The sequence below is a fragment of the Neophocaena asiaeorientalis genome, unplaced genomic scaffold, assembly GCF_003031525.2.
Source record: "Neophocaena asiaeorientalis asiaeorientalis breed wild unplaced genomic scaffold, Neophocaena_asiaeorientalis_V1.1 scaffold65, whole genome shotgun sequence".
Lineage (NCBI taxonomy): Eukaryota > Metazoa > Chordata > Mammalia > Artiodactyla > Phocoenidae > Neophocaena > Neophocaena asiaeorientalis.
The window spans coordinates 6,482,694-6,506,853 of record NW_020173215.1 but is presented as its reverse complement, the minus strand read 5'-3'; the positions used below and the strand labels follow the sequence as shown (position 1 = coordinate 6,506,853).

Genomic DNA, 24,160 nt, shown 5'->3' with positions numbered 1-24,160 from the left:
GGAGGTCATAACCCTATGTCAAGTGTCCAAGGTGCTTAATTGCCCCCAACTATAGCAGACTATTTTCAAATCTCACTTATTATTGGAGGAAGAACTCCTCCTCAGGAATCCTGAGATATAAAGTCAGGCACTATTATGAAAAAATTATAGAAATTTATTGTGTCTTAGGAAAATCACCCCCTGCCCCCACTTCTGCCACACATACACTTAAAGATAACATAAATACATTCTTGTATTACTTACCTGGTTTACTCTGAATAAGTGGGTAAATTATAAAGTAGCATGATGGATGTGTACACATACATGTATCAACATATATGGCTTCACATTTCTCAATTACATCAGATATAGCTTATATTGAGTGTGTTACTTAACTATATAGTTCAAGATAAGTGAACATCTTAACTCATTTGCCTTCCTAATTTATAAAACCACCATCAAATCTTGGTAGTTCTTTGCAAAACATATAAATGATAACGTAAGAACTTAAAAAAAATTGTGGTTAAAAAATAAGGATATTTACTAATAGTAATTCTACGTACTGTTGAAATTCAAAATATATATCCATTGAGGTGAATCATAGAACTGAGAACTTATTTAATAAACTATTTGAGGTCTTCATGAAATCCGTGTAACTTTAAAATTTAGGTAAGGTAGAAAAAAATCTGCAACTGAAATTTAAAGCAAATTTAGTATTTAGTATGAGATCATTTTATAGAATTCTATGGACATACATTTCTGTTTTTGATTGAGAGACGCCGAATAGAAAATCTGAGTATTTCCTGTAGGTAACAGAATTGAAGTGTATGTCCTGGGAAGAAAATTCACTTTAATTTTAAATGCCATTTAAAAGTTATTTCTGTTATGTAAATTGTTAATTTTTAAATTGCTTTGAAAGCCTAAAAAAATGATTTTAAATGTTTAGTCATTGAATTTGCTACGTATAATTTTACACTGTTTTAGTGTCATAAGAAAAATTAGTTGTGTAGGTAATATAATTTTTCTTCTGTTTACTACAGCAAGTACAGATGAAGTTCAGGTCCCCCAAGGAAATATTGATCAAGTTGCTGTTGTGGCCACGAATGTTCTGTTTTTTGTGATTCTGTTTATCTTTGCCCTTTTTGAAACGTAAGTTATTTTCTGTTTTCATCTAAATCTGATTGTGTAAATAACCTGTATTTCTTAATGCAATATTAATCAGGAATATAGATGTTCTCAAAATCCTTATGTAAGGCATATTTTTCTTATCATGATGTAAAAAGCATATATAAATTTTTTGCCTTTAACTTGAATGTAGTTAATTCTCTGCCTGTAATCTTACTGCCTTATCTTCCTTCCTTATAAGGGAGTCTGTTTCACTAGTCTTTCTCCCTTTCTTCTGAGTTTTGTAATAAATATGCTTATAAAACTTTGTGTATTAATTTAATTTACTTTAAGCTATATAGCTCCCTACATATGTATGTTGGGTTCAGTCTAGAAATTTTAACTCTGTTTAAGCCCTGATCCTGAAAAAACGTAGTATATTGCAGAATCTCTGCCTTGTGTAGGCTTTGTTGACCATTAGTTATCATATGGCTTTTTTTGTTTTTTAATTGGAGTATAGTTGCTTTACAGTATTGTGTTAGTTTTTGCTGTACAACGAAGTGAATCAGCTATATGTATACATACATCTCCTCTCTCTGGGGCGTCCCTCCCACTTCCCCCACGATCCCACCCACCTAGATCATCACAGAGCATTGAGCTGAGCTCCCTGTGCTATATACAGCAGGTTCCACTAGCTATCTGTTTTACACATGGTAGCATATATATGTCAATCCTAATCTCCCAATTCATCCCACCCTCCCCTTCCCCACCGTGTCCACATATCCGTTCTCTACATCTGCATCTCAATTCCTGCCCTGAAGATACGTTCATCTGTACCATTTTTCTAGATTCCACATATTTGCGTTAATATACTATATTTGTTTTTACCTTTCTGACTTACTTTACTCTGTATGACATACTCTGGGTCCATCCACATCTCTACAAATGACCCAATTTTTTATGGCTGAGTAATATTCCATTGTATATATGTACCACATCTTCTTTATCCTTTCATCTGTTGATGGACATTTAGGTTGTTTCCATGTCCTGGCTATTGTAAATAGTGCTGCAGTGAACACTGGGGTACATGTGTCTCTTTGAATTATGGTTTTCTCCAGATATATGCCCAGGAGTGGGACTGCAGTGTCATATGGTAGCTCTATTTTTAGTTTTTTAATGAACGTCCATACTGTTCTCCATAGTGGCTGTATCAATTTACATTCCCACCAACAGTGCAAGAGGGTTCCCTTTTCTCCACACCCTCTCCAGCATTTATTGTTTGTAGATTTTTTGATGATGGCCATTCTGACCAGTGTGAGGTGATAGCTCATTGTAGTTTTGATATGCATTTCTCTAATGATTAGTGATGTTGAGCGTCTTTTCAAGTGCCTCTTGGCCATCTGTATGTCTTCTTTGGAGAAATGTCTATTTAGATCTTCTTCCCATTTTTTGATTGGGTTTTTTTTTTTTGATATTGAGCTGCATGAGCTGTTTGTATATTTTGGAGACTAATCCCTTGTTGGTCGTCACTTTGTTTGCAAATATTTTCTCCCATTCCGTGGGTTGTCTTTTCATTTTGTTTATGGTTTCCTTTGCTGTACAAAACCTTTTAAATTTAATTAGGTCTCATTTGTTTATTTTTGTTTTTATTTTCATTACTCTAGGAGGTGGATCCAAAAAGATATTGCTGTGATTTATGTTATAGAGTGTTCTATGTTTTCCTCTAAGAATTTTATAGTGTCTGGTCTTATATTTAGGTTTTTAATCCATTTTGAGTTTATTTTTGTGTATAGTGTCAGAGAATGTTCTAATTTTGTTCTTTTACTTGTAGAGATCCCGTTTACCCAGCACCACTTATTGAAGAGACTGTCTTTTCACCCTTGTATATTCTTGCCTCATTTGTCATAGATTAGGTGACCATAGGTGTGTGGGTTTATCTCTGGGCTTTCTATCCTGTTCCATTGATCTATTTTTCTGTTTTTGTGCCAGTACCATACTGTCTTGATTACTGTAGCTTTGTAGTATAGTCTGAAGTCAGGGAGCCTGATTCCTCCAGCTCCATTTTTCTTTCTCAGGATTGCTTTGGCTATTCGGGGTCTTTTATGTTTCCATATAAATTGTAAAATTTTTTGTTCTAATTCTGTGAAAAATGCCATTGGTAATTTGATAGGGAATGAGTTGAATCTGTAGATTGCTTTGGGTAGTATAGTCATTTTTACAGGGTTGATTCTTCACATCCAAGAACATGGTATATCTCTCCATCTGTTGTGTCATCTTTGATTTCTTTCATCAGTGTTTTATAGTTTTCTGAGTACAGGTCTTTTGCCTCCTTAGGTAGGTTGATTCCTCGGTATCTTATTCTTTTTTGTTGCAATGGTAAATGAGATTGTTTCCTTAATTTCTCTTTCTGATTTTTCGTTCTTAGTGTATAGGAATGTAAGAGATTTCTCTGCTTTAATTTTTATCCTGCAACTTTACCAAATTCATTGATTAGCTCTAGTAGTTTTCTGATGGAATCTTTAGGATTACCTATGTATAGTATCATGTCATCTGCAAACGGTGACAGTTTTACTTCTTTTCCAATTTGTATTGCTTTTATTTCTTTTTGTTCTCTGATTGCCGTGGCTAGGACTTCCAAAACTATGATGAATATTAGTGGTGAGAGTGGACATCCTTGTCTTGTTCCTGATCTTAGAGGAAATGCTTTGTTTTTCACCATTGAGAATGATGTTTGCTGTGGGTTTGTCATATATGGCCCTTATTATGTTGAGATAGGTTCCCTCTATGCCCACTTTCTGGAGAGTTTTTATCATAAATGGGTGTTGAATTTTGTCAAAAGCTTTTTCTGCATCTATTGAGATATGATCATATGGTTTTTATTCTTTAATTTGTTAATATGGTGTATCACATTGATTGATTTCCTATATTGAAGAATCCTTGCATCCCTGGGATAAATCCCACTTGATCGTGGTGTGTGATCCTTTTAATGTGTTGTTGGTTTCTGTTTGCTAGAATTTTGTTTAGGATTTTTGCATCTATGTTCATCAGTGATATTGGTCTGTAATTTCCTTGTTTGGTGTTATCTTTGTCTGGTTTCAGTATCAGGGTGATTGTGGCCTTGTAGAACGAGTTTGGGAGTGTTCCTTCCTCTGCAATTTTTTGGAAGAGTTTGAGAAGGATAGATGTTAGCTCTTCTCTAAATGTTTGATAGAATTTGCCTGTGAAGCCGTCTGGTTCTGGACTTTTATTTGCTGCAAGCTTTATAATTACAGTTTGAATTTCATTACTTGTGATTCATCTGTTTATATTTTTTAATTCTTCTTGAATCAGTCTTGGAATGTTGTACCTTTCTATGAATTTGTCCATTTCTTCCAGGTTGTCCATTTTATTGGCATATAGTTGCTTGAAGTAGTCTCTTCTGAGCCATTGTATTTCTGTGGTGTCAGTTGTAATTTCTCCTTTTTCATTTATAATGTTACTGATTTGAATACTCTCCCTTTTTTCTTGTTGAGTCTGGCTAAAGGTTTATCAATTTTGTTTCTGTTCTCAAAGAACCAACTTTTAGTTTTATTGATCTTTGCTATTGTTTTCTTCATTTCTATTTCATTTATTTCTATTCTGATCTTTATGATTTCTTTCTTTCTACTAACTTTGGTGTTTTTTGTTCTTCTTTCTCTAGTTGCTTTAGGTGTAAGTTTAGATTGTGTATTTGAGATTTTTCTTGTTTCCTGAGGTGAGATTGAATTACTATAAACTCCCCTCTTAGAACTGCATTTGCTGCATCCCATGAGTTTTGGGTTGTCATGTTTTCATGTTATTTGTTTCTATGTATTTTAAAAAATTTCCACTTTGATTTCTTCAGTGATCTCTTGGTCATTTAGTAGTGTATTGTTTACCCTCCATGTGTTTGTGTTTTTTACAGTTTTTTTCCTGTAATTGATTTCTAATCACATAGCGTTGTGGTTGGAAAAGATGCTTCATATGATTTCAGTTTTCTTAAATTTTCCAAGGCTTGTTTTGTGATCCAAGATGTGATCTATCCTGGAGAATGTTCCATGTGCACTTGAGAAGAAAGTGTATTCTGCCGCTTTCGGGTGGGCTGTCCTATAAATATCAATTAAATCTATCTGGTCTGTTGTGTCATTTAAAGCTTGTATTTCCTTATTTATTTTCTGTCTGGATGATCTGTCTATTGGTGTAAGTGGGGTGTTAAAGTCCCCCACTATTATTGTGTTACTGTCGATTTCCCCTTTTATGGCTGTTAGCATTTGCCTTATGTATTGAGGTGCTCCTATGCTGGGTGCATAAATATTTTTAATTGTTATATCCTCTTCTTGGATTGATCCATTGATCATTATGTAGTGTCCTTCCTTATCTCTTTTAACAGTCTTTATTTTAAAGTCTGTTTTATCCGATATGAGTCTTGCTACTCCAGCTTTCTTTTGATTTCCATTTGCATGGCACATCTTTTTCTGTCTCCTCACTTTCAGTCTGTATGTGTCCCTAGGTCTGAAGTGGGTCTTCTCTTTTTTATTATTTTAATTAATTTATTTATTTTTGGCTGTATTGGGTCTTTGTTGCTGCGCTTGGGCTTTCTCTAGTTGTGGCGAGCGAGGGCTATTCTTCATTGTGGTGAGTGGGCTTCTCATTGCAGTGGCTTCTCTTGTTGTGGAGCACGGGCTCTAGGCACATGGGCCTCAGTAGTTGTGGCATGCGGGCTCAGTAGTTGTGGCTTGCAGGCTTTAGAGTGCAGGCTCAGTAGTTGTGGGTCACGGGCTTAGTTGCTTAGCAATATGTGGGATCTTCCCGGACCAGGGATCGAACCCCTGTCCCCTGTGTTGGCAGGCAGATTCTTAACCATTGTGCCACCAGGAAAATCCCTGAAGTGGGCCTCTTGTAGACAGCTTATATATGGGTCTTGTTTTTGTATCCATTCAGCCAGTCTTTGTCTTTTGGTTGGAGCATTTAATCCATTTACATTCAAGGTAATTATCGATATGTATGCTCCAATTACCATTTTCTTAATTGTTTTGGGTTTGTTTTTGTGGGTCTTTTTCTCCTCTTGTGTTTCCCTCCTAGAGAAGTTTCTTTAGAATTTGTTGTAGAGCTGGTTTGGTGGTGTTGAATTCTCTTAGCTTTTGCTTGTCTGTAAAGCTTTTGATTTCTCTGTTGAATCTGAATGAGATCCTTGCTGGGTAGAGTAATCTTGGTTGTAAGTTTTTCCCTTTCATCACTTTAAATATATCCTGCCACTCCCTTCTGTCCTGCAGCACCCTACTTATATATGTTGGGTTCAGTCTAGAAATTTTAACTCTGTTTAAGCTCTGATCCTGAAGAAAGCTAGTATATTACAAAATCTCTGCCTCATGTAGGCTTTGTTGACTGTTAGTTACCATATGGCTTTAAAAAATATATATTTATTTATTTTAAAAAATATTTATTTATTTATTTATTTATTTTGGTCGTACTGGGTCTTAGTTGCAGCATGTGGGATCTTTTTAGATGCAGCATACGGACTTCTTAGTTGCGACATGTGCACTCTTAGTTGCAGCATGCGAACTCTTAAAAGTTGCAGCATGCCTGCGGGATCTAGTTCCCTAACCAGGGATTGAACCTGGGCCCCCTGCGTTGGGTATGCAGAGTTTTACCCACTGGACCACCAGGGACGTCCCTTGTCATATGGCTTTTTAATTTTTAAAATACCTTTCCATTATTAAAATAGTATATTCTTGTAAATATTCCAAACACTACAACTGTATTTCCACATCCACTTCTTTCCCTGGAGGTAACCACTGCTAATACTTCAGTGTGTGTTGTTTTGAAACATTTTTTTCTATACAACTGTAAGTATTAAGGGGTATGTGTGTGTGTGTGTGTGTGTCTTTAAACCAACAAGAATATGTGATACTATCATTTGACAATTTGTTTTTTTCACTTTTTGATATATTGTTACATTTTTATGCCAGTACATTTTATGCCAGATATACTTGATTTTTTTTTTTTTAATTATTGAGATACATGGAATTTTTAGCTCATCTGATTTTGGGGGTATTTATTTTATTATGGTAAATATACATAACATAAACTTACTATTTTAACTTCTTTTTTCAATTTAAAGGATATAATTTATTCTCTTGTATATTTATTTCCCATTTTTGAACCATGTTATTGGACATGTATTAAACTTGTAGTCTGCTATGTTCTTAGAGCTTTTCTGCCATATTTTCTTTTGTTTTTATTGAGGCCAGATTTGTATATAATGTATTTGTTTCAGATTTACCATTTTAATTACTTTTAATTGCACAATTCAGTGGCATTAAATACATTCACAGTGTTGTGCAACCATTACCACCACCCGTTTCCAGAACCTTTTTATCATCCCAAACAGAAGTGCTACACCCATTTATCACTAAGTCCCATTCCCCCTCACCCAGCCCCTGGTTTCCTCTATTCGCCTTTCTTTCTTTATGAATTTGCCTATTTTAGGTACTTCATACGAGTGGAATCATGCATCTTTTGTCATTTTTTGTCTTGTATGTTTCACTTGGCATGATGTTTTCAAGGTTCATCCATGTTGTAGCATGTGTCAGAATTTTATACCTTTTTATGGCTGAATAATATTCCACTGTTATTTATATACCAATTTTGTTTATCCATTCATCCGTCAGTGGAAATGTGGGTTATTTCCATCTTTTGGCTATTGTAAATAATACTACTATGAACATTAGTGTACAAGTATCTGAGTCCCTGCTTTCAGTTCTTTTGGGTATATACCAGGAAGTGGATCACATGATAATTCTATGTTTCACTTATTGAGAAATGAGTGAACTATCTTCCAAAGCAGCTCATCTGATTTTAAAATTAAAGATGGTGATTTTTTTTTAAAAGAATGAATATTTTGAAATTCCTTTTTTAGCCAGTTAACAGAAGGAGACAGAAAGTAGGAAAAGAAGCTTGGCAAGGAAGGAGACAGATATTCATATAAAGGAAGAGCAGCATTCGGAGGTAGGGAGAAAAATATGTACATTCAAAGATAGGTATGAAAGAGACAGAGAAGAGAAAAAAAAATCCCAGAAGTTTCTAATAACTTAATCATAGTAAGTTAATAACTTAATCATAGTAACATTATTTCATTGAAAAGAGACCAGTTTAAATCAAAACACAACCATGATTTTTTAATTATATTAGAATGGTAGGAATTATGGTTGGTTTGTTTCCTTTTCCTGTTTTTCAAACTTTTTGCAGTGTTGGACATGTTACTTATATAATTACAGTAAATATTAAAAAATAAAAATGCAAACAGCCAAACTTAGTAGCTTGTGCATGTTACAACAAAATGTACTTAAAATGTCTTAAAATTTTTGTTTCTGTAGATCTGGTGTCATTGTTAAAAGGGATGCAGATTCTTGAATGTGTTGGTATCATTATTAAATCTTACTATTTCAACTTTAAATAACAATGCCTATGATTGAAATAAAAGAAGAATAATTTCTTTTTTATTTTTCTTAGAATTGTTACTCCATTAACAATGGATATGTATGCCTGGACCAGAGAACAAGCTGTGTTATATGATGGCATAATACTTGCTGCTCTTGGAGTTGAGGCAGTTATTATTTTCATGGGGATAAAATTACTTTCCAAAAAGTAGGTTATTTGTCTTTGGTTTTATTTCAAATCTTTTTTTTTTTTTTAAAGTGAAACATGAAACGGAGCTAATGATGTAAATGAATATATTAGTAAAGTAATATAAAGCTTTTCTGTCATTATGCATGAGTTTTAGTCCTTGAATGTTGCAAACAGATTTAAAATTTATTAAGGGAGCATATTTCTGTACCATGTAGTATATTCTTTGGTAAAGCAAGATATTTTACAAAGTGAATAATTGTCTTCTAACGTATCTTTTGTATATTATGTTTTATTTAAAGTATTTCTATAAGCGTATTTCATAAAACATTGTTCTGCTGTGAAAGATTAATGGTTAAGTGTGGAAAATTCTGGTTAAAATCACCAAACTTCTTTACTCTAAAACTTCTAAATCTTCAGTATATATACTATATCACCTTAATGACAAGAGTACGTAGCATTTCGCAAAGTTTTTTGTAACTTTGATCACAGAACACTTTTTAAAAGAAGCATTTTGTAAAAGTATAACTGTAAAGAGCACACTAAGAAAAATACTTGTATAAAATTAAGTTCATTCATATAGTCTGGAGTGGAACATTATTTGATAAATTTAGACAGTTCTAATGATTTAATTATTCCTAAAATATTTTAACAATACTTTAGAACTTTAATAAAGTTCTAAAATCAATTAACAAATATTGAGTCGGTGTGTAGGGTTAGGTGTTATGGGGAATACTACGAAGATTCCTATCCTTATAGAGCCAAGTAGGGGGGCCAAGATATAGACATAGACATAGATTCATATTCAAAGTTAAATAATAGTACATGCATTACATCTTGCTACAGAAGTAGAGTGGTCCTGCTGATAGGCATTCTTACAGATGATCCAATTTCATGTCCTTCAAAGAGCTTGTATTCTACTGGAGGGAAAGCCAATAAACAAATGTGAAATCAGGTCATGGGAAGTACTATGAAGAATAGAGCAGAGGAAGAGAATAAAAAGTGGCAAGGCAGGGTTGGGAGAGAGGGGAAGTGTTGTTTTGATTGACTGCTCATGGAGGGCAGCTCAAACGGAAGTTACATCCAAGCAGAGACCTCAGTGAAGTCAGAGAACAGCCATGCAGTGGCCTGAAACTCTCTTGCCCCAGAAGACTGTGCTTCGTACGTTTAAGGAAGAAGCAGAAAGGCCGTTTTGGCCAGAGAAGAATGAGAATAATGGCAAATGGGAGAAGATCAGGTTGGAAAGATGTGAAGCCTTGTAGGTATTCTGAGGGTAATGGGAGGTGTTGGGTTTGTTTGTTTTGTTTTAGGAATCTTTGCTCTTGTCTGCATATTTTATTTTAAAAATTAATTAATTAATCCATTCATTCTTGGCTGCATTGGGTCCTCGTCACTGCATGCAGGCTCTCTCCAGTTGCAGCGAGTGGGGGCCACTCCTTGCCACGGTGTACGGGCCTCTCATTGCAGTGGCCTCTCCCGTTGCAGAGCAAGGGCTCCAGGCGCATGGGCTTCAGTAGTTGTGGCACGCAGGCTCAGCAGTTGTGGCACGCAGGCTCAGCAGTTGTGGCTCGTGGGTTCAGCTGCTCCACATCATGTGGGATCTTCCTGGACCAGGGATTGAATTCCCAACCACTGTGCCACCAGGGAAGTCCCTGTATATTTCATTGTTTGTTATGGAAAATTTCAAACATATACAAAGGTACAGAGAGAATCATGTACTGAATGTTTAATATCTATTGCCTAGCTTCAACAATTATAACCTTGGACAATCTTGATTCATCTATACCTCCACCTACTCCACACTGCCTATCCCCTACATCTGGATTATTTTGAAGCTGATGTTAGACATCATTTCATGTCTTCCATAAATATTTCAGTATGTATCTCTAAAAGTTAATGATGACAGCATTTATCACATCTAAAAAAATTAACAGTGATTTCTAAATATCATCAGATATCCAGGGAGTATTCAAATTTTCTCCACTGTCTCAAATTTTAAAAAAAATTTGTTTTGTTTTATATTGTTTTATTTCACAGCTTACTCACTTGACTCAGGCTCTTACGTTTCTTAAGTCTCTTTTAATCTATAAGTTTCTTTACCATCTCTTCCATCTCTCTCTTTTTCTCCCTTACAAATTGAAGCAACCAAGATGTTTGCCCTATAGTTTCCCACATTTTGGATCTTGTTGAATAAATCCCTGTGGTGTCTTTGTTTGTTTTTTAATATTTTCCTGTGTTTACTATATTTCTTGAAAATTGGTACTTAGATCTAGAAGCTTGATGAGATTTGAGTTCAGTTTTTTGGCAAGAATGTTTTATAGGTGGTGGTATGTGCTTACATCAGGAGAAATGTAAAGTTTTGTTTATCTCTTTTTATGATGTAAGTGGCCATTGACCATTCCTTAGATCCATTAATTTATTAATAGATCAGTGTAAAATGCTGGTATTTTAATTCTATCATTCCTTTATTTATTTGCTGGAACACTTTCTATAAAGAGAACTTTTCCATCACTACCTATTTGGTTATCCTGAGGTACAGTTTTTGTAGGAGAGATAGGGTGATCCTTTTCTTTTATTAACTGATTTTTAAAATACTGAGTGGGTTCCCTAACATCCTCTAAAAATGACCAAGAGTATTTTATTTTAATATAGTATGAATTTATAAATAACATTGTGATGTGTTTCAAGCCATTGTCATTACTGTTCTTTTTGGTGTTCATGTTGTCATATTCTTAGCCAGCTTCCTCAAATTGGCTCTGAGTCCTTTTTTTTGGTGGGGGGCCACGCCGTGAGGTCTGCAGGATCTTAGTTCCCCGACCAGGGATTGAACCCGTGCCCCCTACAGTAGAAGCTCACAGCCCTAACCACTGGACCTCCAGGGAATTCCCTCTGAGTCCTTGTAATCATAACCTAGTAGTCACTGGTAATTTCTGTTCTTCCTGTTATGATAAGATGTCCAGGCTCATCTTATATATTTTCTGTCCCAGACCTGATATCAGCCAGTTTTCAGAGGAGTCCTGGTTCCTTTTAGTGGGAAATTATATTTTGCATTCGTTTTAATTAGTATATCACTAAAAGTATCAAGATATTATTTTATTTATAGTCTTAAAAATTCTAAAAGTAATGAAGCTATGTTATAATACAATGTTTCATTTTTTAGTAACAGTTTCTCTCCTTTAACAGGGTTGGCGAGCGTGCTATTCTGCTGGGAGGACTCATTGTTGTATGGGTTGGCTTCTTTATCTTGTTACCTTGGGGACATCAGTTTCCCAAAATACAGTGGGAAGGTATAGCTATACATAATTCTATAATGTTAGCCCCTGTTATTCATTTAAATTAACAAGTAATACACTGTACTGATTTTGTTCTTACAGATTTACATAATAATTCAATCCCTAATACCACATTTGGAGAAATAATTATTACTCTTTGGAAGATTCCAAGAGAAGATCACAATGAAGGACCAACTGGTTGCCCAGTTGAACAAGCCTGGTGCCTCTACACCCCCATGATCCATCTGGCCCAGTTCCTCACATCAGCTGTGCTAATTGGAATAGGCTATCCATCCTGCAATGTTATGTCATATACATTATATTCAAAAATTCTGGGGCCAAAACCTCAGGTGAGTCAGCTAGCATGAAACTGCAATTGCATGAGGTATACTTGTAAGCACTCACATTTTTTGTGACCATTCTGTATTTCTTTGTTTTGTTTTTGGCTGTGTTGGGTCTTTGTTGCGTGGGCTTTCTCTGGTTGCTGCGAGTGGGGGCTACTCTTGGTTGTGGTGTGCGGGCTTCTCACTGGGTGGCTTCTCCTGTTGTGGAGCATGGGATCTAGGCGCATGGGCTCAGTAGTTGTGGCTCACAGGCTTTAGAGCGCAGGCTCAGTAGTTGCAGTGCATGGGCTTAGTTGCTCCGCGGCACGTGGGATCTTCCGGGACCAGGGCTTGAACCCGTGTCCCCTGCATTGGCAGGCAGATTCTTAACCACTGTGCTACCAGGGAAGTCCGTGTAATCTGCTTTTTTAAAGAAATATAACAATATGCTGTAAATATTCTCCCATGACATTTAATTTTCTTTTAGGGAATTATTTTTAATGGAGACATATTCCATCTTATGTATGTACCATCATTTATTTAGTCATTTTCCTATTATTATATATTTAGCTTATTTCCAGGTTTTACTTCTGACTTTTCTTTTTAGTAGCAGTTATTTAAATGGCAACAAAATGAAAATAGTATCTTGTTCTTTATAAAAATTAAATTGATAGTTTTACATTTTCAAGGTAGAAATTAATGTTTATTGAAATAAAGCAAAGAAAAATATTTTAACATCAGTGTATTAAAGCTATAATAATAGGTAAAACATTTGGTAATTTCTGGGTTTTTTAATCTATAAAGTTATATTTTCAAAATCAAGAATAAAAGCATATTAATTACAAAAACAATATATGATGGTTGTAACAAAATTCAAGTAATTTGAAATGTATATAACAGAAAAGGAAGGCTCTCCTTACCTCCATCACACTAAAGTCAACCACTATTTACTTCATTTGTACACGTCATGATATTTTTTATGCCTTTTCAAACATATCCACCCTCATGCCTTTTTAAAAAAAGATAAAATGAATTATATCTCATGTATATAAACCTTTTTTACACCTTGGATTTTTTTTTCCCCTTAATATACCGTGGTCTTCTTTCCATGTCAATGTGTATAGAGATGTTATTCTTGTTATAAGATCTTATTCTGTATAAGACCATATTCTTTTAAGCAACTGTTTAGCATTCCATTTATTAAATGTACCATAGTCTATTTACTTAATCCACGCTTGACAGGTTATTTACAATTGGAGGATATTAAAAGTAATGCTGCATTGCACGTTCTTGGGTATATTGTATGGGCTATAGTTTTGGATACAGTAGTTGGAGCAGTGACATTGTGGTATAGTGGAAATTACTACAGTGGAGTCAGCCAAACAGGGCTTCATATCTCTTGGATAAGTTACTTGAATTTTCTGAGCTTTAGCTTCCACATTTGTTAAGTGGGGATAAAACCAATCATAGAAATTTGTGAACGTTGGAAACAATATATGTAGAGCACCTGACACAGTGTCTGGAAAATAGCAAGTACAGAATAAATGGTAGCCTTAAAAAGTAAATTTATGAATCATTTCAGCAGACAGTGTTCGTTCTTTTACACTTTTATTTTCCTAAACAGTATATCAGATAAGTTTATTGCTCATTATTTGCTGTATTTATAGAGAGGTACTTTAATTTAAAAATAACAGAGGAAGTGATTCTTGTGTTTGTCATAGTTTGGTAATATTAGCATCATCCTTGCTTTTAAAATAACTACACCTGAGTATCAGTTTGCTTCTCCCCCAACAGGGTGTGTACATGGGCTGGTTAACAGCATCTGGAAGTGCAGCACGGATCCTTGGACCTGTCTTCATCAGCCAAGTGTACGCTGCCTGGGGTCCACGATGGGCTTTCAGCCTGGTGTGTGGAATGGTTGTGCTCACCATCACACTCCTGGGTGTGGTTTACAGAAGACTCATTGCTTTTTCTGTAAGGCATGGAAGGATTCAAGAATAACCTAGCTAAGACTGTGGTGGAAAGTACTTGCTGTGTGGAACTTTCTCTTTTAAGGCTCTGCTAGATGATTGCTAAGAGTCAGTTTCCTAAAGTCAGGTTGTAGATATTGCATATGTTGAATAACAAGAACATATATTGAATAAAATAGGAAATTCTGTGTGTAATTATGAATAGCAAGATAATATAAAAATTCTGGATCATAGTTTCCTTATCTCAAAAAAGAAATAGTCTTCATATGACATTTTTTGGGGGGTGGCATAAAGTCATGAGTGAATAGACAGTGGTCTATAAATGTGAAGTTATACTCAAGTCAAACTGCAGAGGCGTCATTAAAATAACAAGAGAATATGCAGTGAAATCATAAGGAGAGTTCTGTATGAATTACCTGTAATAGAATGAAATTATAGAAATCTTTTACCTAATAGAGGTACTTTTATTCACAGCTATCTCCTTTTTATTTATTAAAAAATGCATTTTCTGTTATTATAAAGTTTTCCTTATGAAGTAAAATCATGACTTAAATTTTATACTTACCATGCCTGCCATCCTCCCTTAGCTTCTATAAGTTATGATTTTTAATACTACACTTTCCGTCTTATTTTAGTTCAGGATCTTACTAATTAACCCCTAAGTTAATGGATATGTATGAATAATGCTCATATTTGAGCAATAAAAAGGATTAAGAGATTAAGATGGATTTTGCTACCTGTAGTACAGATAACTACTTTTTTCTTTCAAGTCCTAATAAATAATTCACTTTAGAAACATAAGCCAGATATGTGTTATTGTATACATATACTGAACAGCAAACTTAAAATTATTGGCATTTTCTAATTCCCTTAAATTCTAGAGAAAAACTATTACCTTATTTATTTTTTCTCTCTCAGTAGTGGTAGGGAAGACCCAACGGTTTTCAATCTGTGTCTGCATAGCTACTCAGAACTGCAGAATTTTAAATTTGGATAAGCCCGACAGCCCCAATATAGGCAGGCTAATAAATCTGAGGTAAAATAGCTGTAATCTAAGTTTACCGAGTTTACTAGAAATTGGCTAAATCACATTATGTACACTTTACTACCTCACATAAGTTGAATGCTGCTAAAAGGGACTAGTACAGAACTATCTATATGGATAATCAGTATTATCCAAAAATGCAAAAATATTTCTAAATACTTTTCCAAATGTTTCCTACTGTAAGTTATAAATATTTCAAATCTAAGAGTAAACACTATAATTTGCACTTTATGTTGTTTGTTGTACCTTTTTTGGGGGGGGTGGCTTGAATAACAAAAATTTATTTTTCATAGTTCTGGAAGCTAGAAGGCTTGAGATCAAGTTGTCAGCAGGGTTGGTTTTTTTCTGAGGCCTCTCCTTGGTTTGTAGATGGTTATCTTTTCCCTTTGTCATTTGTTTTTTTCCAGCTTTATTGACATATAATTGACATATGACATTGTATACGTTTAAGGTGTACAACATATTGATTTGATACTTACGTATTGCAAAATGATAACCACCATAGCATTAGGTAACACCTCCATCATATCACATAATTACTGTTTCTTTTTTCGTGGTGCGAACATTTAAGATCTATCTATTCTCTTAGCAACTTTTAAGTATATAATACAGTGTTATTAACTATAATCACCATGCTGTACAATAGATCCCTAGAACTTATTCATCTTATAACAGGAAGTTTATACTCTTTGACCAACATCTCCCCATTTCCTTCATGGCGTAGCCACTGGCAACTGTCATTCCACTCTCTGCCTCTAATAGTTTGTCTCTTTTAGATTCCACATACAAGTCATATCATATAGTATTTGTCCCTTTCTTTCTGACTTACTTCACTTAGCATAATGCCCTCAGGGTCCATCCATCTTGTCACAAATGGCAGGGTCTCCTTTCTTATGGCCGAATAATATTCATACACACACACTTACTTACATTTTCCTTATCCATTCATCTGTTGATGGACACCTAGGTTGTGCATCGTATCTTGGCTGTTGTGAATAATGCTGCAATGAACATGAGAGTGAAGATATCTCTTTGAGATCCTGCCTTCATCTTCTTTGGATATATACCCAGAAGTGGAATTGCTGGATCACATGGTAGTTCTTAATTTTTTGAGGACCCTCTATACTGTTTTCCATGGTGGCTACACCAATTTACATTCCTATCAACAGGACATGAGGGTTCCCTTTCTCTACATACTTGCAAACAGTTGTTATTTGTATCTTTTTGATAGCCATTTTAACAAGCGTGAGGTGATATATTTCATTGTGTACCTCTGTTTGACTTTATTTTTAGGCATTCTCCATTTTGTGGCTTGTCTTGCCAAAAGGACCCAGGAATCAAATAAAGGGACTTATACTAGCCAAAAATGGGACAATTAAAGCATTGAGAAGAATAATAACTGCAGCCAATTTAAACACATCAAATGTGTGAAAATCTGTGAGTTCATAATGATATTAAAAGTAAGAAACACACTGGTCACCTTTGGAGGTTGCTAGGGCTTTAACTCTTTACTCTAAAAACCAGGAAATAAAGACTTAAGCTTCTCTTCTGCCTTTCCTGTATCTAAACTTCAGGGTAATAAAATATTGATGAGGGAAAGTTATTTCCTATAGAATAATCCAAGCTAATAAATACAAGGGAATAATAGAATTAGAAAAACCCCCATCTAGCATCCTTTAGTGAAATAATATTATAGATATGGGCACCATTCATCAGTGAATGATAAAACTAGTGAGGTGGAAGATTATTGAGGAACTTTCCAAAGGATGGATGAAGCCAACACCTGAACGCACTGACCACTCTTAACATCATTAAAAGTGGGTAAGCGTTACGTGCCTCCTGATTTGATGCAGCAAGTACTCAGCACCACCTATGAAAGCGTTCCTGCCGAAAAACATTGAGTCAGAATCTAATCAAGCCTGTAGATGTAAACTACCAGTTTATAGGAAATACGAAAGATACAACTAAAAGCCACCTCTAGGAAGTAATCATCTAAGCCCAGAAGATGATATATTCTATAGACAAATGGTCCAGTTTCTTAAAATTAAAAAAAAAAAATGCCGTGGGAAAAAAAAAAGTTGAGAGATCAGCAGTCATAGATGAAAAGAAACTTCAGAGATATATAAATCAAATGCATTATATAGATCTTATTTTGGATCTTGTTTTAAGTCAAATGTAAAAGGGTATTTTTGAGGTAACTGGAGAAATTTGAAACTGGACTTACCATTAAATATTAAGGAATTACTGTAAATTCTGAGATGTGTGTTATTGGTTATGCTTTTAAAAGCTCCTTATCTGTTAAAGGTACTAAAGAGTTTATGATAGAAATTATATGATTTCTGGGATTTGCCTCAAAATACTCCAGTGGGGGAAGGATATCAGTAAGAGAGATGTAACAGGATTGGCAAAATATTTGTTGAAGTTGGGTGGGAGACACATGGAGGTTCCTTATCCTGGTATATCTGTACTTCTGTTTTTAAATTTCCACAATTAATTTAACGTAAGTTAATAACATAATCAGCTGTGTATTTTAGAATGAGCTGGCTGCAGTGTGAAGTATGAATTGGAATGGATGTGGAGGACATTTATCATGTATGTGACCACTCTTCACTTCCTGCAGACCCTTCTACATTTGGAGAATTTCTCACATTGAGCCTCTCCTTTTAGATAGAAGCCAAAATGCATTTGTTCTCTCTACCTTTGCAGCCAGGCCATGAGCTTGTGTTTCTGGCTCTGCCAGTACACTCCTCCAATGTGAAACTTCATAAGGAACTGAGCAAAAGGAGGAAGTGAGCAACATAAGCAAGACTTACTTTAGTGAGGGAGCAAGGTCAGTGGCTAAATTCTCGAGAAAGCCGTCAGAGCTCCCAGAACCTAGTCCCCTAGCTTCATCAGCATGGCTGTGGGATCTGTGCTGAGCAGCGTTGTTAGGATGTCTTCTTCTGGGGAAGCTCCTACGTTATGATTCAGCCATTGTTTTTAGCTGCAAAGCCTGAATCTCTTTCCCTCCTCGAAGGTCTGTGAGCTGATATCCTTTAATAAATATATTCTCTGTGTAAACTAACTAGGTTAGATTTTGATGTTTGCAAGTAAAAACCCTGACTCATATAGGAGGCATAGATGTTTAGAGACGAGCAGGAGGCTATTGCAGTAGTTCAGATGAGTGATGCTGGTGACTTGAATTAGGGAACTGACAGTGGAATTGGGAATTTAAAGCATGTAAAATATATTTTAGAGGTAGACTTGGATTAACTGGTGATTAGATGAGGTAAAAGAAGGTGTTAAGAATGAGTTCCAGGATTCTGACATGAACAGCTAGTGATGCAGATGCCATTTACTGGAATAAGTACTGAGGAGAAACAGGAAAAGTGCAGTTGAACTAATGTTGTCATAGACAACAAAGGCATGCCAGACAGATATGCCCATAAAACAGATAAAAACAGAATGTGTTATAAAATGAGATGAAAGAAATTATGAAGTAATGGAAAGATTAAAAAATAACATTGTAATTTGAAAAACTGAGAAATGGGAAAATTTCCCAATGAACTAGAGAAGATAATAGGAAGGTATGAAAATATTGCTGGCCGAGCTCAGGAAAGAATACAAAACTTAAAAAATAATTTCAGATATGAAGAACAAATTAGAAGGAACACAAGAGTAAATAAGATGCCATAGATAACTTCTTAAGGGAAATTAAAGATGGAGGAAAATTAAAATAAAGAGAAAAAAATGATGTGGAGAAAGTGATGGATATAAAAATTAGGCACAGGTGATTTAACATACATATAGCAGAAGTCCTTGAAGAAGAAAACCAAAAGCAATGAAACAGAACAAATTCTAAAAACTTTAATTCAAGAAAAATCTGCTGAAAGAAAATTTAAATATGCATATGAAAAGGAAATTCAACGTGAAAGAAGGGAGGAAAGGAAAATAAAAGCAAAGAAGTATGGTTAGTAGAAAACACAGAATAAGATGGGAAGTAAATGCAATAGAACTGTAATGACAAACAGTGAAAATAAATCAGAAATGATAATAAATGTAAACAAAGTAGACTACAGAGCTTATTACATTGGATTGAAAAAACTCAGCTGTATAGTATATATAAGAGAAATACCTGAAACATAGACACATTAAGACTTATTAAGGAGATGATAAAAAAAATACACCTAAATTCTGTCAAAGCAAAATGTATTTGAGTCTTTAGCTTTCAAAATTAAGCTAGGACTTCCTTTAATTATTTCCATTTTTAAGAGGAAATTCTTTCTTCTAATCATATTTTTATCCCTAAGAGAAGGGTTTACATAATTTTCCTCCTCAAAGTTGGATTACCTATGTATTAAAATAATTCTAATAGATATTGCCAAATTGCTTTATCATTTACACCATAATCAACACCACCTGAGAAAGCCCTGCTCATTGTACCACTATTATTATTTTTTACGAATCTTTCATAAAGGGAAATGATTTTTGTTTTAATCTTGTATTTCTCCAACTACAGTTGTGGTTGAGTATATTATATGGATTTTGATTCATTATATGGATTTTCTCCTTTGTGAATTATCTGTTCATATCTTTTGCCTATTTTTTTATTGGGTTGTCTTTTTCTTATTAACTGTGCAACTTATGTTACAAATTATTATTTTTCTTCTCACTGCTGTAGGTAACAACCTCCAAAACAATGCTGAATAATTGTGACATTGGGTATTCCTGACTATTTAATGGAATTGGCTCCAATATTTCTCTGATTATAAAAATCAGCAGGAAGCATTAACAGTCTTTATATTTAAGTAGTTTCATTCTATTCCTATTTTACCTTGAGTATTTCATTAAGAATTGCTGTCCCACTATCAAATATTCTTTTTCCTCATGTTAGTTAATTGCATTGTTGAGGTCTTCAGTGTTAAAATGTTTATCATTAAAATATACAGATATTTTCAGATAAAGTAGAGAAACAATGTACTTACCATTTGAAAAATTAATTAAAAAAATTTAATTGGGTCTTAAACAGGCAAAAAAACTAAAAATGAGTTTACTATGTAAATTATTTTAAATTATATATTTTTCTTTTTTAAAAAAACTTTTGGCTGCGTTGGGTCTTCATTGCTGCACGCAGGCTTTCTCTAGTTGCAGCAAGCGGGGGCTACTACTCGTTGCGGTGTGCAGGCCTCTCATTGCGGTGGCTTCTCTCGTTGCAGAGCACGGGCTCTAGGCGTGCAGGCTTCAGCAGTTGCAGCACGTGGGCTCAGTAGTTGTGGCTTGTGGGCTCTAGAGCGCAGGCTCAGTAGTTGTGGTGAACGGGCTTAATTGCTCCGCAGCATGTGGGATCTTCATGGACCAGGGATTGAACCCCATGTCCCCTGCACTGGCAGGTGGGTTCTTAACCACTGCACCACCAGGGAAGTCCCTAAATTAAGTATTTAATTAAATAAATCAAAAGATAAAGTAACACTGTATTTATTATTTTTTAATAAAATGCATTTTCAGAAATGTTTCATCACAAACTAGTGCTACAAAAATAAATATAAAACAAATATACATGTTTACATATGTTACTTGTAACATAAATACACATTATTTACATGTTCAAAATTCAGAAACTCCAGCACGTTTTGTCCATGATTCTTAACATGTCTAAGAAGTAGGGAAAAAAATAAAAGCACAAATATACCACACACCATTTATATTTTTGCTTTAAAAGATTGTTCAATACAAATATGTCAACACAGTAATTTTAGGAGTATATGTTCTAAGAGCAAAGTTAGGTGTCCTATTTTAGTCTACGACCACATTTTGTAAGTGACTCAAGTTTCATTCTGCTTTGTTCTCTCATTAGAATACATCCGTTATGGTATAGATTAAAATTCTCTTTTATAGAAAGGCTTTCTGAAGAAGTTTTTTAAAATGAAAAAAGTCACTTTACTTGAAAGCCAACAAAAACGTTATTTATTAAACATATATATATCTAAAAGGAGCTTTAATCAATGAAGACTAGGAGTTGGATTAGAAAACATCAAAAGGATGGAAGAAAGACACTGTAATTTCTGTCTGATGTATTCTGGTAATTTTTCATTTTCTCCATACCTAAGTGAAGCAAAAGAGAAAAAGATAAAATTATAACTTAGTCACTTGGTTTGTAAGAGTACCAAAAGTCACATTATATTTTTCAGTAATTCTTCAATGGCAAAGGCACTTCAGAGAGATCATACAAAATTATTAGATACTTAAATTAAGCATACTCAATTTGTTTCCTTTACTTATTTTTTAAAGAGGACCATTTTTTAAAAAGTCTTTATTGAATTTGCTACAACACTGCTTCTGTTTTATGTTTTTATTCTTTGGCTGCGAGGTATGTGAGATCCCAGCTCCCCGACCAGGGATTGAACCTACAGCTCCCTGCATTGGAAGGTGAAGTCTTAACCACTGGACCGCCAGGGAAGTCCCTGTTTCCTTTTAAAATAGACCAATTTCTAAATGTATTTAAATAATAAAAAGAAAATTAGGTCAAAAAACTTGAACAGACTTTATAATTTCTAAAGCAAGCTGAAAATCTGGATTCTTCATTAAATTGAAGACCCTAATTTAAAGAAAATACTAAGCTAAACACATTATAAATACATTTCTATTAAATATTAAAAATTTCCAAATGACCATATCAAGTAAAATCTGAACTTTTATCTTCTGAACATGGGTTCTACCCATTTTATATCTGTACCTTTCCACTTTCTGGATCATTTGAAAGAGCTGATTTAACAAAACCTCTCACTTTATGAGTTCTTTAAATGATGGTACTGCATATATACACACCAAAGCAGTTGGTAGATATCCACAAGTTATATTTGTACCAAGTATTTTCTCTACAATATGCACTTTTCATAAAGTAGCGTGTTTGTACTGGCACTGTCGGCACCCTACCTCTTTTCAGTAAGTTATGGTTTGAAATATGGAGACCAAACTACTGCTTATTGTTACTACTCCCAGATCCTCCTTGTTAGCATACTTATTAGCCTGGCATACATCCTCATTTAGAATGAATATATACATTCAAAAAAGTCTTTTAACATTAATCACTTTACATTAGATCAGGGGATACAGCCTTTCACTTGGGAAAAATAATCTGGTTACCTTTTAAAAGAAAGCTTCCTTGTTTCTATGTTCTTTTATGTAAATTGTCTAAGTATATTTGAACTTAGAAGTCCATTACTTATGAAAAGGGCCAACCTAGTTAGACTGAAGGAATAAGAAGGCTAAAGGAGTCTAACCACTTGGAGTGGATAATCCATACCAATTACCCTGCATTCCTGTAAATACTCATAAAATATGCATTAGACTATATGAGCTGCTATGAATATTTAACAGTTTAAATAATAATATGAACTCTGTCAACATGAAAACAGTAACTTTATTAAGTCATTTATTTCATCATATAGATAAAACAAAATTAGAGCAAAGAGCTGAATCTCAACCAGTATTTTAAGAACTTACCTAGTTGCTTGACCATCTGGAGATGTATAACTAATAGAAGATACTCCTGCTTGCACGACCAACTGGGACCCATCATTAAACTGAACCCACACAGCTCCACTAGTTAACTAGAAAAGTAATAAGCAAGCAAAATTACTACAGAGGATATGAAGTTCTTAAAAGGTACTCATGTTTAAAAGGATTTTCATATAGTTTAAAAAGAAAACAAAACAACCCTTCAGGTAACTACAAATTTGGGGCTGTGATGGTAGTAACATTTGAGAATATTAGTATCTTTTTCAGATTATTCCTTTAATGGATAGGGCATCATAAATTAAAATTATTCTACATAAATCCTGTTTCCCATTCGTTTCCACTAGGATATCTGAGCAACCTTTTTTTTTTTCCTTTCCCATAGTATTTCTAACCAAGAAGAGATTTAGGAAATAACCAAGCAACACTTTCTTAAATTAGAATTTCCCTCTATTCTTTGTTCTTAGGCCAAAAGAATTTCTATTCTGCTTGAGAATGTTACATCTTTGCTTTTGAAATTGGTTTCTTTAGTCACTGATGTTTACAATGTGCCACTCCAAACAGAGTACAGAGAAGACATGGACACTGGAATCAAATAGACCTGGGTTTACATCCAGATTCTGCAAACTAACTAGTAGGAATGTGCAAGTCAACCATCCATTATGAGCCATAATTTTACTATCTATGAAAGGAGATAGCATCAACTTTACTAGGTTTTATTCTGGGAAATGAGACAATGTATGTGGAAAACATGGTACCACATGGCATGTACTCAACAAATGCTGAGTTCCCTTCCCGATATTTCCTACCCCCCATAAAGAACTAGGCTATATTTTACTTCACTGGTAAGTAAAAATTACATGTGCTGTGCTCAAACATCTCCAAAGTTCAAGCTTTCAGAAAATATACAAATCTAAGTTTACACCTACATAAAATTCTTTAAGTTTGAAACTCAATGTAGACCTAATTTTTAAATGCAAAAATTCTTTTCTGCCAAATAAAAATTACTCTATTAATATAGATTACAAATACTTTCCCACGATGCCCTGGGCATTCTCAAATCCTAATGTTTAGCCATCATCATGACCTCTACTTTAAAAACAAATGGCAAGGGCTCTCCTGGTGGCGCAGTGGTTGAATATCTGCCTGCCACTGCTGGGGACACGGGTTCGAGCCCTGGTCTGGGAGGATCCCACATGCCGTGGAGCAACTAGGCCCGTGAGCCACAACTACTGAGCCTGTGCGTCTGGAGTCTGTGCTCCGCAACAAGAGAGGCCGCGATAGTGAGAGGCCCACGCATCGCGATGAAGAGTGGCCCCCAAAAAAAAAAAAAAAAAAAAAAAAGGGGGG

General features: G+C 34.7%; 2 protein-coding genes across 4 annotated transcripts in view; one reads left to right on the top strand and one right to left on the bottom strand.

Annotated features, from left to right (window-relative positions):
- Nucleotides 1-15,547, top strand: part of MFSD8 (major facilitator superfamily domain containing 8) — a 39,977-nt gene extending 24,430 nt beyond the window's left edge. For both annotated transcript variants that reach the window (XM_024745066.1, XM_024745067.1), the window contains 5 exons: nucleotides 1,020-1,128; nucleotides 8,593-8,727; nucleotides 11,890-11,993; nucleotides 12,081-12,328; nucleotides 14,096-15,547. In XM_024745066.1, coding sequence (XP_024600834.1) covers nucleotides 1,020-1,128; nucleotides 8,593-8,727; nucleotides 11,890-11,993; nucleotides 12,081-12,328; nucleotides 14,096-14,302 — 803 coding nt within the window. In that variant the 3' untranslated portion in view covers nucleotides 14,303-15,547. The remainder of the gene's footprint in view (nucleotides 1-1,019; nucleotides 1,129-8,592; nucleotides 8,728-11,889; nucleotides 11,994-12,080; nucleotides 12,329-14,095) is intronic.
- Nucleotides 15,548-20,767: 5,220 nt separating this feature from the next.
- PLK4 (polo like kinase 4) overlaps nucleotides 20,768-24,160 on the bottom strand; it is a 17,499-nt gene continuing 14,106 nt past the window's right edge. Inside the window, exons 15-16 of one of the 2 annotated variants that reach the window (XM_024745030.1) lie at nucleotides 22,799-22,905; nucleotides 20,768-21,397 (exon numbers count right to left, since the gene is read on the bottom strand). In XM_024745030.1, the coding sequence (XP_024600798.1) occupies nucleotides 21,295-21,397; nucleotides 22,799-22,905 (210 nt within the window). In that variant the 3' untranslated portion in view covers nucleotides 20,768-21,294. The remainder of the gene's footprint in view (nucleotides 21,398-22,798; nucleotides 22,906-24,160) is intronic. The other variant, XM_024745029.1, reaches the window with a different exon arrangement.